This window comes from Pongo pygmaeus, chromosome 4 (assembly GCF_028885625.2).
Source record: "Pongo pygmaeus isolate AG05252 chromosome 4, NHGRI_mPonPyg2-v2.0_pri, whole genome shotgun sequence".
NCBI classification, from domain to species: Eukaryota; Metazoa; Chordata; class Mammalia; order Primates; family Hominidae; genus Pongo; species Pongo pygmaeus.
Window position 1 is genome coordinate 181,592,952 of NC_072377.2, and position 18,351 is coordinate 181,611,302.

At 41.0% G+C, this 18,351-nt stretch overlaps 1 protein-coding gene across 15 annotated transcripts in view; it reads right to left on the reverse strand.

The window, feature by feature from the left end:
* Nucleotides 1-18,351, reverse strand: part of NSD1 (nuclear receptor binding SET domain protein 1) — a 170,633-nt gene that overhangs the window by 101,351 nt on the left and 50,931 nt on the right. For all 15 annotated transcript variants that reach the window (XM_054487297.2, XM_054487292.2, XM_054487296.2 and 12 more), the window contains one exon: nt 9,010-9,145. In XM_054487297.2, coding sequence (XP_054343272.1) covers nt 9,010-9,145 — 136 coding nt within the window. The remainder of the gene's footprint in view (nt 1-9,009; nt 9,146-18,351) is intronic.

Here is an 18,351-nt window from a genome sequence, read left to right on the forward strand (position 1 = left end):
AGGTGTGGTGGTATGCACCTGTAATCCCAACTGAGGCAAGAGAATCACTTGAACCCAGGAGACAGAAGTTGCAGTGAGCCAAGATCGCACCTCACTGCACTCCAGCCTGAGTAACAAGAGTGAAACTCCATCCAAAAAAAAAAAAAAAAGAATACAAAAACACCAGATACTATACAATGTTTATAGAAACACTGTTCAGAATGGCCAAAAGGAAACAACCCAAATGTTCTCTGATGGATGAATGGAAAAACAAAATGTGATACTTAGAATACAATGACGTATTATGTAGCCTTTAAAAAAATTAACAGAGAGAAAGAAATTCGGAAACATACTATAGCATAGATAAACTTAGAAGACATTATGATAAGTGAAGTAAGGGGTCAATAGGACAAATGTCTGATTCTAGTTATATGTGGTATCTAAAATAGTCAAATTTATAAGGAAAAAAAACACAGAACAGTGGTTACCAAGAGCTACGGTGATGTTGGTAAATGGGTACAGAGTTTCAGTTTGGGAGATGAAAGAGTCTGGAGATGAATAGTGGTAATGGCTACACAACAATGTTAATATACTTAATGCTACTGAACTGCCTACTTTAAACAATGAAAACATTAGGCGAGGAAAGGTGACTCAGGCCTGTAGTCCCCGCACCTTGGGAGGCTGAGGCAGGACAGCACCTTGGGAGGCCAAGGCAGGAGGATCACTTAAGGTCAAGAGTTCAAGAACTGCCTGGCCAACATGGTGAAATCCTGTCTCTACTAAAAATACAAAAATTAGCCAGGCGTGGTGGCACATGCCTGTAGTCCCAGCTACTTGTATAGTCCCAGCTACTCAGGAGGCTCAGGCAGAACTGCTTGAACCCAGGAGGCAGAGGTTGCAGTGAGCTGAGATCCCGCCACAGCCTGGGCAACAGAGCAGGACTCTATCTCAAAAAAACAAAACAAAACAAAAAAACATTAAATTTATATTTTGTCTATTTTTTAAAAGTCAAATAACCAATGATGGGTATATGGGAAAAATCAGAACCAATGCATTCCTAGTGGGAACGTATCCCCGTTGTTAAGTTGAGAAGCACAACAGATTTGCGGAAAAATTATAAACAAATCACAGATGCTCCATGACATACCCATTATAAGTTGAAAATATTAAGTTGAGGCCGGGCGTGGTGGCTCGCTCCTGTAATCCCAGCATTTTGGGAGGCCGAGGCGGGCAGATCACGAGGTCAAGAGATCGAGAACATCCTGACCAACATGGTGAAACCCCGTCTCTACTAAAAACACAAAAATTAGCTGGGCGTGGTGGCAGACGCCTGTAATCCCAGCTACTCAGGAGGCTGAGGCAGGAGAATTGCTTGAACCAGGGTGTCAGAGGTTGCAGTGAGCTGAGATCGTGCCACTGCACTCTAGTCTGGTGACAGAGCAAGACTCCATCTCAAAAAAAAAAAAAAAAAAAAAAGAAAAGAAAAGAAAATATTAAGTTGAATATGAAGGCTGGCCAGACGCAGAGGCTTCACACCTATAATCCAAACACTTTCTGAGGCCAAGGCAAGAGGACTGTTTGAGCCCAGGAGTCCAAGACAAGCATGGGCAATACAGGGAGATCCTGTCTACAAAAAAATTAAAAAATTAGCTGGGCGTGGTGGCCCTTGCCTGTAGTTCCAGCTACTTGGGGGGCTGAGGCGGGAGGATCACATGAGTCCAAGAGGCAGAGGTTGCAGTGAGCTGACATCGCGTCACTACACTCCAGCCTGAGCAACAAAGCAAGACCCTGCCTCTAAAAAAAAAAAAGAATAATTAGAAAATGCATTTAATACACCTAGCCTACGCTAAACATGCTCAGAACACTTACATTGGTCTACAGTTGTGCAATATTTCTGACACAAAGCCTATTTTAAAATTAACTGCTGAATATATCCTGTAATTTACTGAATACTACATTGAAAGTGAAAAACAGAGTGGTTCTACAGGTAACTCAAAGTACCATTTCTATTTAATGTGTATCGCTTTCACACCATTGTAAGGTCAAAAAATTCTAACTCAAATTGGGGACCTACCACATATGAAATGTCCAGAATATGCAAATCCACAGAAATAGAAAGTACATTAGTAGTTGCTTAAGGCAAACACATATGGGTGTGGAAAGATGGAGACAGAGGAAGCTAAAGAGTATGGGGTTCCATGTTAGGGTGATGAATATATTTTCAAATTGATATCCTGGTGAAAACTTCAAGTATGGAGTTGAGTATATAAATCTAAAGGCTGGATAAAGACTATCACTATGGATATGAATTCAGTTTACTGATGACAATTTAAAACTCAGTTATAAGACTGTCACTCAAGAAGGATGAAAAAAGGCTATTGCAGACTAAATGTTTGTGTCCTCCTGAAATGCATTATTCTGAAGCCTTGACCCCCCCCCATATGTTGGTGTTTACAGGTGAGGCCTTTGAAGTAATTAGATTTACTAATTTTATACACTAAATATACCAAGAATACTAAATACTATTACTAGATTAGTAATAGGTCCCTCATGATGGAGGTGATCTCATGATGCAACTAGTCTCCTTATAAGAAGATGCCAGAGTGAGTACTTTCGCTCTCTGCCAAATGAGGACACAGCAACAAGGTGGTTATCTACAAGTCAGGAAGACAGCCCTCACTTGGGATCCAAATTGGCTAGCACCTTCATCTTGAAACTTCCCTGTCTCTAGAGTCAAAAATAAATTGGCCAGGCACAGTGGCTCACACCTGTAATCTCAGCACGTTGGGAGGCCAAGGTGGGAGGATCACTTAAGGCCAGGAGTACAAGACCAGTTCATGCAACATAGGGAGATCTTGTCTCTACAAGAAATATAAAAATTAGCCAAGTTTTGTGGTGCACACCTGTAGTGCCAGCTACTCAGGAGGCTGAGGTGGAAGGAGCACTGGAGCCCTGGAGCACTGGAGCCTGGGAGATGGAAGTTGCAGTGAGCTGTAATTGTGCCACTGCACTCCAGCCTGAGTGACAGAGCAAGACTCTTTCTCAAAAATAAGAATAATATTAAAATAAAAAATAACAAAAAATAAAAATCCTTCTGAATCCTATATACCTATCTGCCTGCAGCATCCTCCCTTCTCTGTCTCTGTCTCCACTGCCTCAAATCAGTCCAATCTAACTTCTACCCTAATCAAACCAACAACAACAAAAAAGGTACTCGTGATCTCCACCTTCTTATCCCTAATGGACATTTTATTTACTTTCTAGGCAACACTCAGCAAAATTGACCACATCGTCCTTGAACTACAGTGGTCCCAGCTCACCTGAGACTTCACTTTCGATGGTTTCAGTTACCTGTGATACGGTAAAATAAGCTACTGGGGTCGAAGGTAGGGGACAGATTCCCATAACTTTTATTACAGTGTAATTGTTCTGTTTTATTTATTTATTTATTTATTTATTTATTTTTTGAGATGGAGTCTCGCACTCTCGCCCAGGCTGGAGTGCAGTGGTGCCATCTTGGCTCACTGCAAGCTCCGCCTCCCGGGTTCACACCATTCTCCTGCCTCAGCCTGCCAAGTAGCTGGGACTACAGGTGCCCGCCACCCTGCCCAGCTCATTTTTTGTATTTTTAGTAGAGACAGAGTTTCACCTTGTTAGCCAGGATGGTCTCAATCGCCTGACCTTGTGATCCGCCTGTCTCGGCCTCCCAAAGTGCTGGGATTATAGGCGTGAGCCACTGCACCCGCCCTCTGTTTTATTATTAGTTGTTATTGATCTCTTACAATGCCCAATTTATCTTTTATTTACTATTTTTTTTTTTTTTTAGATGGAGTCTTGCTCCATCGCCCAGGCTGGAGTGCAGTGGTATGATCTCGGCTCATTGCCACTTCCACCTCCCAAGTTTAAGCAATCCTCCTGCCTCAGCCTCCCCAGTAGCTGGGATTACAGGCGTCCACCACTAGGCCCAGCTAATTTTTTGTGTGTTTTTAGTAGAAACAGGGTTTCACCATGTTGGCCAGGCTGGCTTTCAACTCCTGACCTCAAGTGATCCGCCTGCCTCGGCTTCCCAATGTGCTAGGATTACAGGCGTGAGCCACCACAACCGGCCACAATGCCCAATTTATAAATGATACTTTATAATAGGTATGTATATACAGGAAAAACATTATATATATGGGATTCAGTACTATCCAGTTTCAGGCATCCATTGAGAATCTTAGAACATATCCCCAGTACATACTACTGTACTCTAGCCACATTCTCCTACTTTTCCTCTTCCAACTGTTTCATCCGATTCTTTTTCATCATTCTTTTTCAGCGAGCTCAGTCTCTTCCATACAGATGTCAAATGATGTCTTCCTCAATGTACCTTTTGTCTCATAGTATCTTTTGTCCCAAAAAATCTCACCCATGCCTTGCCCATGGCTCCAACTAATATGAACAAGAATATGTCCTTTCTGAGTTATAGATGCTCTGGTGTTCTCTCAGTAAATGATGATCTATTCATCCACCCAGTGATGAAGCTAAAAACGTGGGAGCCATCCTGTGATATGGAAACCTGAGAACTGAAAGCCTCAGGACTTCATTTTCCCTCACTCAACATTATCCAATGCATTATTACATCAGATGCATTTTACCTCCTAATCTGTTTTTATTTTCTATTCACAGTTTTCATCACACCATAATCACTAATAATGACTTCTTTAACTGTCTCTTTTTACTTATTTGTGGTCCCCCTCTAACACATGTTCAATAATCCAGCCACAGTGAACTTTTAAAATGAACAGATCAGAGAATGGTGGCTCCTGCTAAACATCTTTTAATTATATACATTGTTCCTGAGATAAAAATAACAAAATCTTTTAACAAAGTCAACAAGGCACGGAACACTCTGTCCCATATCTACTTCCCAGCCTCATACTGTGCCACCCTCCATTACTCTGTGAGCTGCAGATTCCTGGAACCATCTTCTTCTCTCTTCCCTAGTTAACTCCCAACTCATCCTCTCAAGTAACAGATCAGAGCAAACACCACTGATGAAAAGTCCAGGTCAGTTATCCCTGTTATATCACTGAATAGGCATCAAAATTGTTCCTTGGACAGACTTCTCAGTTAAGTAATAATGCATTTGATTATTTTCTGGTGTCTTGTCCCTTATACTAGATTCTAATTTCTCATGAGAGCAAGCAGTATTGATGTATGGCCCAATAATGGATCCCAAAACCTAGCACAGTACTCAATCTATACAAGGTATTTACTATTTGTCAAATAAATAGCATGGACTCAACTAGTATGCATAAGAAACACTATAAATAGGCTGAGTGCAGTAGCTCCCGTCAGTAATCCCAAGTACTTTGGGAGGCCCAGGCGGGTAGATCGCTTGAGCCCAGGAGTTTCAGACCAGCCTGGGCAACAAGGCAAAACCCCGTCTCTACAAAAAAATTAAAAACTAAGCCAGGCATAGTGGCGAATGCCTGTAGTCCCAGCTGCTTGGAAGGCACAGGAGGGAAGATCGCTTGACCCTGGGACGCTATGGCTGCAATGAGTCATCATCACGCCACTGCATTCCAGCCTGGGCAATAGAACGAGACCCTAAATCAAAAGAGAGATGAGGAAAGAGAGAAAGAGAGACACCCTAATGAGTAAGAAACCAGCAGTCATAGGGACAGGGAGGTTAGAAAAGGAGGACTCAGAGTTCTCTAGTAGTAGAATTTAAATATCCAGACAGGTCACAAAGGATAAGGTATCAACATTTTTTTTTAATTAAAGAGAAAGTGTCTCATTGTGTTGCCAAGGCTGGTCTCAAACTCCTGGGCTCAAGTGATCCTCCCACCTCAGACTCCCAAAGTGCTGGGATTATAGGCATGAGCTACCGTGCCTGGTCAAGGTATTAAATTTTTAACACGCTAAATTATTTTTTTCTTTTGAGACAGAGTCTCGCTCTGTCGCCCAGGCTGGAGTACAGTAGTGTGATCTTGGATCACTGCAACCTCCGCATCCTGGGCTCAAGCAATTCTTCTGCCTCAGCCTCCCCAGTAGCTGGGATTATAGGAGCATGCCAACACACCTGGCTAATTTTTGTATTTTTAGTAAACACAGGGTTTCACCATGTCAGCCAGACTGGTCTCGAACTCCTGACCTCAGGTGATCTGCCCGCCTCAGCCTCCCAAAGTGCTGGAATTACAGGTGTGAGCCACTGTGCCCAGACACAAAACCTAGTACTGTGCTAGGTTTTGGCACCTGTAGTCCCAGGTACTCGGGAGGCTGAGGCAGCAGAATGGTGTGAACCCAGGAGGTGGAGCTTGCAGTGAGCCGAGATTATGCCACTGCACTCCAACCTGGAAGACAGAGCGAGGCTCCGTCTCAAAAAAAAAAAAAGACACTAAAATTTATAAAGGTTTTTGGGCACCTCACTATTCAAAATATAAAATCAAATCCAGGAATTCTACTTTGGAGAAATCATCCTTTTTGTTAAAAAAAAAAAAAAAAAAAAGAGGCATGGTGACTTCCAGCACTCTGGAAGGTCAAGGTGGGAGGATCCCTTATTAAGCTCAGGATTTCAAGACCAGCCTGGGTAATATATGGAGACACTATCTCCACCCAAAAAGAAAAAAAAAAAAAAGCCATGTGTGGTGGCACACATCTGTGCTTCCAGCTATTCCAGCTATTCAGGATGCTGAGGTTGGATGACTGGTTGAGCCCTGGAGACCAAGGCTTCAGTGAGGCGTGGTTATGCCATTACACTCCAGCCTAGGCAACAGAATGAGATCCTGTCTCAGAAAAATAAATAAATACATAAATAATAAAAATATGAAAAAAATATCCACAAAGTGGAAAAGGCAAGCTGCAAAATATACAATGTTCTGTTTGTGATAAAGGAAAGACGTGGAAGATGACTAAGAAGTATATATTTACTCATGTAAATATAAATATAATTTACATGAAAAAACATTATGTATATAAAAATATATTAATACCAGCCGGGTGTGGTGGCTCACGCCTATAATCCAAACACTTTGGGAGGCCAAGACCGGTGGTTCACTTGAGGTCAGGAGTTTGAGACCAGCCTGGCCAACATGGTGAAACCCCGTCTCTACTAAAATACAAAAATTAGCTGGGCATGGTGGCACACACCTGTAATCCCAGCTACTCTGGAGGCTGAGGCAGGAGGAGAATTGCTTGAACCCGGGAGGCAGAGGTTGCAGTGAGCCGAAATTGCGCCACTGCACTCCAACGTAGGTGATAGAGCAAGATTCCATCTCAAAACAAAACAACAACAACAAAAATTAATATCAATTGGTTGCCTGTTGAAAGGAATGAAGAATGTGGCAGATCACAGCAAAGCAGAGAGTAAGCTGATTTTTCTGAATCTCATCAACATATGACTTTCAGAAACTAAAATACATATATTAAAACTAAAATAAAATCACTACCATCCTAATAGAAAAAAGGACAGCTCAAATCAAGTTTCAGGCCAGGTGCAGTGGCTCACGCCTGTAATCCCAACACTTTGGGAGGCTGAGGAAGGAGGATTACCTGAGGTCAGGAGTTCAAGACCAGCCTGGCCAACATGGTGAAACCCCATCTCTATTAAAAATACAAAAATTGGCCTGGCACAGTGGCTCACGCTTGTAATCCCAGCATTTTGGGAGGCCGAGGCCAGCAGATCACGAGGTCAGGAAATCAAGACCACCCTGGTTAACACGGTGAAACCCCGTCTCTACTAAAAATACCAAAAAAATTAGCTGGACGTGGTGGCTGGCGCCTGTAGTCCCAGCTACTCGGGAGGCTGAGGCAGGAGAATGGCATGAACCCAGCAGGCAGAGCTTGCGGTGAGCCGAGATCGCGCCACTGCACTCCAGCCTGGGAGACAGAGCAGAAATTCTTCTCTAAAATAAAATAAAATAAAACTAAATCAAGTTTCAGCCCCATCCTTTAGAGTAATTTAAAACTAAGGTACCTGAGATTCAAACACAACAATCAACTGAAAAACAAACAATAGCATTTAAAGGAAATACTCCAAATTAAAATTTCAAACTTCAAAATTATTAATAAGAAACATTTACAATTGTTTCAGCTTTTATATTATCAAAAATGATACAAACCTGATTGAAGTAGAAATATGTAAATATACTAAAAGGTGATTCTGGACAATGTAAACATTAGAGAAATGGCCTAACATCTTCCTGGCATCAACAGAATAACTGAGAATGTTTAAATCAGCCAGGCACAGGCAGTGGCTTACGCCTGTAATCCCCATACTTTGGGAGACTGAGGTGGGCGGATCACCTCATGTCAGAAGTTCAAGACCAGCCTGGCCAACATGGTGAAACCCCATCTCTACTAAAAATACAAAAATTAGGCCTGGTGCAGGGCTCATGCCTGTAATCTCAGCACTTTGGGAGGCCGAGGCAGGCAGATCGCCTGAGGTCGGGAGCTTGAGACCAGTCTGACCAACATGGAGAAACCTCGTCTCTACTAAAAATACAAAATTAGCTGGGCGTAGTGGCACATGCCTGCAATCCCAGCTACTGAGGAGGCTGAGCCAGGAGAACTGCTTGAACCCAGGAGGCGGAGGTTGCGGTGAGCCGAGATCACGCCATTGCACTCCAGCCTGGGCAACAAGAGCAAAACTCCATCTCAAAAAAAAAAAAAACCAAAAAAACAAAAATTAGCCAAGAGTGGTGGCAGGTGCCTGTAATCCCAGCTACTCGGGAGGCTAAGGCAGGAGAATCGCTTGAACTCACAAGTCAGAGGTTGCAGCGAGCTGAGATTGTACCACTACAGTCCAGTCTGGGCAACAAGAGTGAGACTCCATCTCAAAAACAAACAAACAAACAAAAACAACCGAGAGAAGGTTTAAATCATAGAGTAAAATGAACTTTTAAAAGCCCCAAAAGATAAAATATGTAACACCAATTCATTCACAAAATATTCCAAGGTAAAAAATATATTATTATTAAAGATAACAAAAATTGAGTTATTCTAAAGGCAACTGCCTTTAACATGTATAATCACTGCAAGTATTACCTTTCATTTTTGAATGTGTGTTAATCAACGGATCAGAACAAATCCTGCAGGGCCACCACGGGCGTCTCTTGAATTTTGCCCAGATGAGATCTCCAACTTCATACTTCAGTGGCGTAGACTTTTTCTTAGGTTGACACTTTAGACAGACAAAACATGCGGTATCAATAAGAATCAAAATATTTTGAAACAGTATTGTCATTCCTATTAGCCTTCTGAAAAAGCAATGTATGAAAAATTGAGAATGAAAACACTCTAGCCTCAAAAGAATTACAAAATAAGTACAACTAAATTATTTCATCTTAATTTTTCATAACATAGCCCTTTATACATGGTTCTCAACTTATAATTGTTTTATATAATGAATCTATCCGTATTTTGAAAATAAAATTAAGCTGGCTTTATTTTTAAAGAACTAAAAACAAACACAATAAAGAAAATCATCCGAAGGAAAAGATATCCTTGATATAGTCCTTGGATCAAAACACAAAGGGGAAAAAAATGGAGAAAAAAATTATAGGAAGAATTTTTAATAATATCAAGAGACTTCAGACCCTTCTGCATGTGATATTCTACATGCTTTTCAAACCAATATTTCTATTAGCATATTAACAATAGTAATAGCCAGGAGTGGTGGCACACGCCTGTAGTCCCAGTTAACACTTTACTTTCAGACATAAGCACCAGAGAAAACAGCAAAGAATTCTTCTAGATACTCATAGAAGTTAAATCTCATTAAAAATACTGGGATTGGCTGGGCAGGGTGGCTCACGCCTGTAATCCCAGCACTTTGGGAGGCCGAGGTGGGTGGATTACCTGAGGTCAGGAGTTCATGACCAGCCTGGCCAACATGGTGAAACTTCGTTCTACTAAAAATACAAAAATTAGCCGGGCGTGTTGGCGGGCACCTGTAATCCTACCCAGTTACTTGGGAGGCTGAGACAGGAGAATCACTTGAACCCAGGAGGTGGAGGTTGCAGCGAGCCAAGAGCCACTGTACTCTAGCCTGGGCAACAGAGAGACTCTTCAAAAAAAAAAAAACAAAAAAAAAACGCTGGGTGCAGTGGCTCATGCCTGTAATCCCAGCACTTTGGGAGGCCGAGGCGAGCAGATCACGAGGTCAGGAGATCGAGACCATCCTGGCTAACACGGTGAAACCCCGTCTCTACTAAAAATAAAAAATTAGCTGGGCATGGTGGCAGGTGCCTGTAGTCCCAGCTACTCGGGAGGCTGAGGCAGGAGAATGGCGTGAACCCAGGAGGCGGAGCTTGCAGTGAGCCAAGATGGTGCCACTGCACTCCAGCCTGGGCAACAGAGCAAGACTCCGTCTCAGAAAACAAAACAAAACAAAAAAAACCTGGGATTAGTTCCTCATGTATATAGAGCTACTAGAAAATGAAACAAGAACTACATCTTACTTTCTTTTAAAAAGCTCTAAGGGGCCAGGCACATCTGTAATCCTAGCACTCTGGGAGGCCAAGGTGGGCAGATAACTTGAGGCCAGGAGTTTGAGACCAGCCTGGCCAACACAGAGAAACCCCGTCTCTGCTAAAAAGAGAAAAAAATACAAAAATTGGCCAGGTATGGCGGCACATGCCTGTAATCCCAGCTACTCGGGAGGCTGAGGCAAGAGAATTGCTTGAACCCGGGAGGCAGAGGTTGCAGTGAGCCAAGATTGTGCCACTGCACGCCGGCCTGGGCGACAGAGTTAGACGCTGCCTCAAAAGTAAAAAGAATAAAATAAAATAAAAAGCCCTAAGGGGGCCAGATGCTGTGGCTCTTGCCTGTAAATTCCAGCACTTTGGGAGGCTGAGGTGACAGATCACTCCACCCTAGGAGTTTGAGATCAGCCTGGACAACACGTCAGACCCCGTCTCTACAAAAAATTTAAAAAATTAGCTGGGCATGGTGGTGCATACCTGTACTCCCAGCTGCTTGGGAGACAGGTAAGAGGACTGCTTGAGCCCAAGAGTTCGAGGCTGCAGTGGACCATGTTCATGCCCACTGCACTCCAGCCTGTGCTACAGAGCAAGATCTGTCTTAAAAAAAACCTAAGGGACCATTTTGATGGTTATCAAGTAAATTCTCAAAAAGAATACGACTTCAAAGATAATTGACTTTGAAACTTTAAGAGATACCAAGAATCAATGGGAAAGACAAATATTTTATCTGTACTGAAAACTGCAATCTGAGTAGGTTCCAATAAATTTATTATATAATTTGATTTTTGATTATTTAAATATGATTTATTTGGCACTGCTAAATATGGAACTTGCTTATTTATTCAAGTCCTAAATGACTTCAAATACATTAAGTAACATGATGTTTGCTACATGCAAGGCACTGTTCCTCTTGAAGTAAATACATTATTACCCATTATTTCACTACATGCCTGTGGTTACATAGTTATCAAGTGACAGAACCAAGGATTCAAACCTGGGGAGATACAACTCCAGAGCCTAAATTCTTAAACCACTCTCCTGTTATCCAATAACAATAAAACCTCATTATTATTATTATATGCTTTATGACAAATTTAACCATAACCAATCTAGCACATGTTGTTGGTTCTGTCTTCTCCTCAGAGAACCACTACAAAAAGATTACACTGTATTTTCGGAAGTATAATCATAAAATACATGCATTCAATAGACAGAGGAGAAAGAATGTCAGTGGTATCAGGTAAAGACAATAGCCAGAACCACAGAACCAGAGAAAGCAGTAATAAATCCTCTCTTCTGACTCCATCACAAACTGTGTCACCTTCAAAAAGTCTGTTAATTTGGCCTCAGTTTCCCAAGCCACAAAATTGGGAAAGTAACACCTACTCTATAATACACCATCAAAATGAATAACTAGTAATTCAGCTCCCAGTATTTTAACCCCCAAAAATAATTCAAAGTAATTTCCTATAATTCCTAATTCTAGGGTAAGATATTTAAAGCAGGTTTTTGTTTGGTTGGTTTTTTGTGTGTTTTTTTGAGACAGGTTCTCACTCTGCCTCCCACGCTGGAGTGCAATGGTGCAATCTTCACTCACTGCAACCTTCGCCTCCTGAGCTCAAGCCATCCTCCCATCTCAGCGTTCCAATGCTCACCAACATGCCTGGAAAATTTTTGTATTTTTTGTAGAGATGGAATATAACCACGTTGCCCAAGCTGTTAAAGCAGTTTTTTTTTTTTTAAATGACAAAAGTTAACATCCACCAAGAGATCTGTTTTAAAAAATTATGCTAGGAGCCGTGGTGGCTCAGGCCTGTTGTTCTGGTGCATAAGGAGGCGAGGCTGGGCGTTCAAGGCCAGCCTAGCCAACACAGAACCTCTCATCTATATAACCAAAAAAAATTATGCTATTACAACTCTATGAAATATGCTAAGTTAAGATGTCCTATATTAAAGATAATAACACAGCTATACATACACTATATGATCCATTATAAACTAGGCTGAAGCAATAATGATGACCTTAAAAAAATTTTTAAATAACAAGGCCATTGAGAAACACAAATTTTAAAGTTTCATTAAATTGATGGTACCATGAGTAAAGATTTTAACAAACCCCTATTTACTTTCTTCTATCTTGAAAAATTTACATGACCAAATAAAATAACATATGCAAACCCACTGGAAAAATAAATCTATATAAATACACATTAATACTTTCATTCATAGACAATAATAACCAAATCCAACTGATTTTAATAAATAAACTTAGAAGCAGGCAAGAATTTCAGACCACAAAAAAGCTTCTAAACATGAAAATAGTGGAAATAAGAACAAGGGTTTAAAAAAGCAAGATGACTTTAAGACCAGCTTAAAAATTTTATCTTGCAGAGATAGACGCTAAAATAAACCCATTTAAGCACATAATTCAACTACACACAAACTTAGTCAACACCTATGTACAAAGCTCAACAAGAGACACAAAGACGAATAAGTCACAATTCCAGATCCCAAGACACTTGGGAAAAGAGATCAGAGAAGATGTTAAGTAAAGAAGTGGCATCTTCCAGGCTTACACTGGCAGGACTGGCAGATTTCAGAATGGCTTTTTCTAATATGTCTATAGGTCCAGTTGGAAATAATATACTGGTGCTAAGCCTTTTTTATATATGGTATTGGGCTGAATTCTGTGTACACTGCCACGCTACACACACACAAGATATACTCCTCCCTAATCCAGTAGCTGTGAATTTGATCTTATTTGGAAGTAGGGTCTTTGCAGTTGATCCAGATGAAGTCACAAGTGTGGGCCTTAATTCAATGCAACTGTTTCCTAATAAAATGGAGAAATGTGGAAACAAAGACAGGCACAAATAGAGGGAAGACAACGTGAAAACACAGACAGAACACAATCTATTAACCAAGGAAAGCCTGAGGTCAGACATTAGGAGAGGGACAGGGACAGATACACACTCACAGTCCTCAAAACAATGTGCTGACAACTTGAGTTTGTACTTCTAGCTTCCCGAACTGAGACAGAATTTCTGCTGTTTAAGCCAGCCAGTTTGTGGTATTGTGTTACAACAGCCCCCCAAAACTAATACACATACATTATCTTGCTTACCCCTCACAACCTTACAAGACACCATTATCTCAATTTTGCAGATAAAGAAACTGAGGCTCAAAAAGGTTAAGCCACAGGCCGGGTGAGGTGGCTCATGCCTGTAATCCCAGCACTTTGGGAGGCCGAGGCGGGCAGATCACGAGGTCAGGAGATCAAGACCAGCCTGGCAAACATGGTGAAACCCCATCTCTACTAAAAATACAAAGATTAGCCGAGCATGGTGGTGGGTGCCTGTAATCCCAGCTACTTGGGAGGCTGAGGCAGAAGAATCGCTTGAACCTGGGAGGCGGAGGCTGCAGTGAGCCAAGATCGCACCACTGCATTCCAGCCTGGGCAACAGAGTGAGATTCCATCTCAAAAAAAAAAAAAAAAAAAAAAAAAAGTTAAGTCACAATTGTAAAGATCAGAATTTAAATCCATATCTGAATAACTCTAAAGACCATGTTTTTTGCATTAGAAATAAATACGCTAGAATTTGTTTGCAAAGTGTTTAAATCCAACCTAAAAGCTAACTAGATTTAAAACCTCCCATTTTCTTTTTGTTTGTTGGTTTGTTTTTTGAGACACAGCCTCAGTCTGTCACCCAGGCTGGGGTGCAGTGGCGCGCTGATTTCAGCAACTCGAATAGCTGGGACTAAAGGCACACACCACCACACCCAGATGATTTATTTTTAATAGAGACAAGGTCTCCTTGTGTTCCCCAGGCTGCTTTCGAACTCTTGGTCTCAAGCAATCCTCCTACCTTGTCCTCCCAAAGTGCTGGCATTACAGGCCTGAGCCACCACGGCCACCTTATATTCCTTCTTTATTTCACTGACAGTGACGTGTCACTTTACATTAAACTAACCCAGAAAAGCTCGTCACTACCATCTTCGAAAATCATTAAAGGCTTAACACATCTCTACAACTCTAAGAAGTGGCTCTTGAGCCAAAAGCTCTGTTTAAAGGAATTTTAGACGAGATCTTTACTTTCACTAATGAATTTTTCTAGCAACAGTTACAAATCAAACCTATGTTGCACTTCTGAGGATTTTTAAAAAAAACCTAAACTGGTTCAACTATGTTCCTGGTCATATGGCATATGCTTTCTATTTTAATGTAAATTGAATATAGTCCTTGGATATCAATCTCTTCCCAGACATATCCAAAAATTACAGTTGAGCTAATATTAAAAAATATATAGTGCAACAATTTTTTCTTTTTCGTTTCTGAGACAGGGTCTCCCTATGTAATGCAGGCTAGAGTGCAATGGTGCGATCACAGCCCATTGCAGCTTCCACCTCCTGGGCTCAAGCAATCCTTCCCCCTCAGGCTCCCAGGTAGTTGGAACTACAGACGCACACCACCACACTGGGCTGATTTATATATTATATATAACGTATATATAATATATATAAATATATATATAACGTATATATAATATATAAATATATATTATAATAACAAAAATATATATATTTATATATATATAATATATATTTGGTTTGTCTCAAAAAAACAAACAAACAAAAAACCAAATATATATTTGGTTTTGTTTTTTTGAGAGGGAGTCTCGCTCTCGTCCCCCAGGCTGGAGTGCAATGGCACAATCTCAACTCAATGCAACCTCCGCCTCCTGGGTTCAAGTGATTCTCCTGCCTCAGCCTCCTAAGTAGCTGGGATTACAGGCACCCGCCACCATGCCTGGCTAATTTTTGTATTTTTAGAAGAGACAGGGTTTCACCATGTTGGCCAGGCTGGTCTCGAACTCCTGACCTCAGGTGATCCACCGGCCTCCGCCTCCCAAGTGCTGGGATTACAGATGTGAGCCACAGCACCCGGCATTTATATATTTTTTGTAGAGACGGGGTTTCACCATGATACCCAGGCTGGTCCCAAACTCCTGAGCTCAATCAATCCATCCAAATCGCCCTCCTAAAGTACTGGGATTACAGGCATGAGCCACCGCACCCAGCCACAGTTTTTAAAAAAAACTTCCTGAGAATCTATAGTGATACACAACTTGAGGTAAAGATGAGGGGAAGTGGGGGAAGTACTAATGCTTTACATAACAATTATCATAGAAATTATCGCAACTCTAAGGACTCAGTTATTGTTTTAGTTACCAAAAACTCCCATAATATTAAGTTGTTATAAAGAGACGACAGCAATATGTAAGACAAAAACACATCCGTTTAGATGCTTGATTTATATGATATCCAAAGCCTACTAAAACTTTTCCACAGCTTAAACTACCCATATTTAAGAATAAGGTCATCAAATCAACCCAAGTATAAATACATAATCTCATTTATAAACAAGAAAACGCCAGGTGTAGTGGCTCCAGCCTGCGCAATCCTAGCACTTTGGGAGGCCAAGGTGGGTGATCGCTCGAGGCCAGGATTTCAAGATCAACCTTGGCGAGATCCCATCCTTGCGTGCACACGCACACGCACGCGCGCGCGCACACACACACACACACACACACCAGACAGACATGGTACCACACGCCTGTAGTTTTAGCAGCTTGGGAGGGTAAACCGGGAGGAATGCGTGAGCTTGGGAGGTCAAGGCTGCACTGAGCCATGACTGTGCCGCTGCACACCAGCCTAAGTGACAGAGTGAGATCCTGTCTCCAAGAGAAAAAAAAAAAAAACCCAAAACAAATAACTAGAATATGTGAGGATATCAAATAACTCTGAAAGAAAAATATAGCAATCAAATTAAACAGTTTTCCTAAAAATGGACAAAAGATCTGAATAGAAATTACTCAAAAAGACATACAAATGACAAACAAGAATATGACAAGGTGCTCAGTATCACTGATCATCAGAGAAATGCAAATCAAAACTACAATTAGATACCCTCTCAAACAGATAAAATGGCTTTTATCCAAAAGACAGAAAAGAATAAAAGGATGTGGAGAAAAGGGAACCCTCATACATTGTTGGTGGGAATGTGAATTAGTACAAATCTAGACAACAGTTTGGAGGTTCCTCAAAAAACTAAAAATAGAGCTACCATATGATCCAGCAATCCCACGACTAGCTATATACAGAAAAGAAAGGAAAGCAGTATTTCAAATAGACATCTACCCTCCCATGTTTATTGCAGCACTGTTCACAATAGCCAAGATTTGGAAATAACCTAAGTGTTCAACAGATGAATAAATAAAGAAAATGTGGTACATATACATAATGGAGTGCTATTCAGCCATGAAAAAGAATGAGATCCTATCATTTGCAACAACATAGATGGAACTGGAGATCATTATGTTAGATGAAATAAGTCAGGCACAGAAAGACCAACTTCATGTGTTCTCACTTACTGGTGGGAACTAAAAATTAAAACAATAGAACTCATGCTGATAGACAACAGAAAAACGGTTACTAGAAGCTAGGAAGGGAAGTAGAAAAATGGAGGGAAGTAAGGATGGTTAAAGAAAACAAAAGAATAGATGGTTCAATAAGTCCAAAAAAAAGTTAGACATAATGAATAAGAACTAGAATTTGATAGCACAACAGGTTGATAATAATTTAACTGTATATTTTAAAATAAGAAAAAGGGTATAATTAGATTGTTTGTTAACACAAAGGATAAATCCTTGAGGGGATGGTAACTCCATTTACCCTAATGTAATTATTACATATTGCATGTCTGTACCAAAATATCTCATGTATATCGTAAATATATGTACCTATGTACACACAAATATTGAAAATAAAATTTTTTCTTAAACACAGAATGACCATATGATGCAGTAACTCTACTCCTAGGTATACAATACCCAAGAATAATGAAAACACACATCCACACAAAAACTTGTAAAAGCATACCTTGGAGATACTACAGGTTCGGTTTCAAGACTACCACAACAAGGCAAATATTGCGATAAAGTGAGTCACGAGAATGCTTCAATTTCACAATACATATATAAAAGTCAGATTTACACTACACAGTAGTCTGTGTACAATAGCATTATATATTAAAAATAACAAATTAAGGATGCTTTGTTGTATTCAATGTATAAATTTGGGGGAAAAAATATATAGTGCTAAAAGAAAAGAATATCCAGCCTGGGCAATATAACAAGAACTAATCGCTAAAAAAACAAACAAAAAAATTTTACCCCTTAACTGAGGCTGGTTGTGGGGGTTCACAACGGTAATCCCAGCACTTTTGGAAGCCAAGGCAGGAAGACTGCTTGGGCCTAGGACTTCAGGACCATACTTGGCAATATAAGTGAGACCTCACCTTTACTTAAAAAACAAAAAAAGAGGCCAGGCACGGTGGCTCACACCTGTAATCCCAGCACTTTGGGAGGCCGAGGTGGGTGGATCACCTGAGGTCAGGAGTTCGAGATCAGCCTGACTAACGTGGTAAAACCCTGTCTCTACTAAAAATACAAAAATTAGCCAGGCGTAATGGCGGGCACCTGTAATCCCAGCTACTCAGTAGGCTGAGGCAGGAGAATCACTCGAACCCAGGAGATGGCGGTTGCAGTGAGCTGAGATTGCGCCAATGCACTCCAGCCTAGGTGACAGAGGGAGATCCCATTTGAAAAAATAAAAATAAAATAAAAATTTTAAAAAGCGGGGAGGGGAGGGGAGGGGAGGGGAGGAAAAAACAAAGCCAGACTTAGTTGGGGTTGCTGGCACAACCTTGTAGTTCTAGGCAAAACAATCACTTGAGTCCAGGATTTTCAGGTTACAGCAAGCTACGGTTTTATCACTGTACTTGAGCCTGGGAAAGAGAGCAAAACCCTGTCTCTAAAAAATGATCATCTGAGCTGCAAGCTTT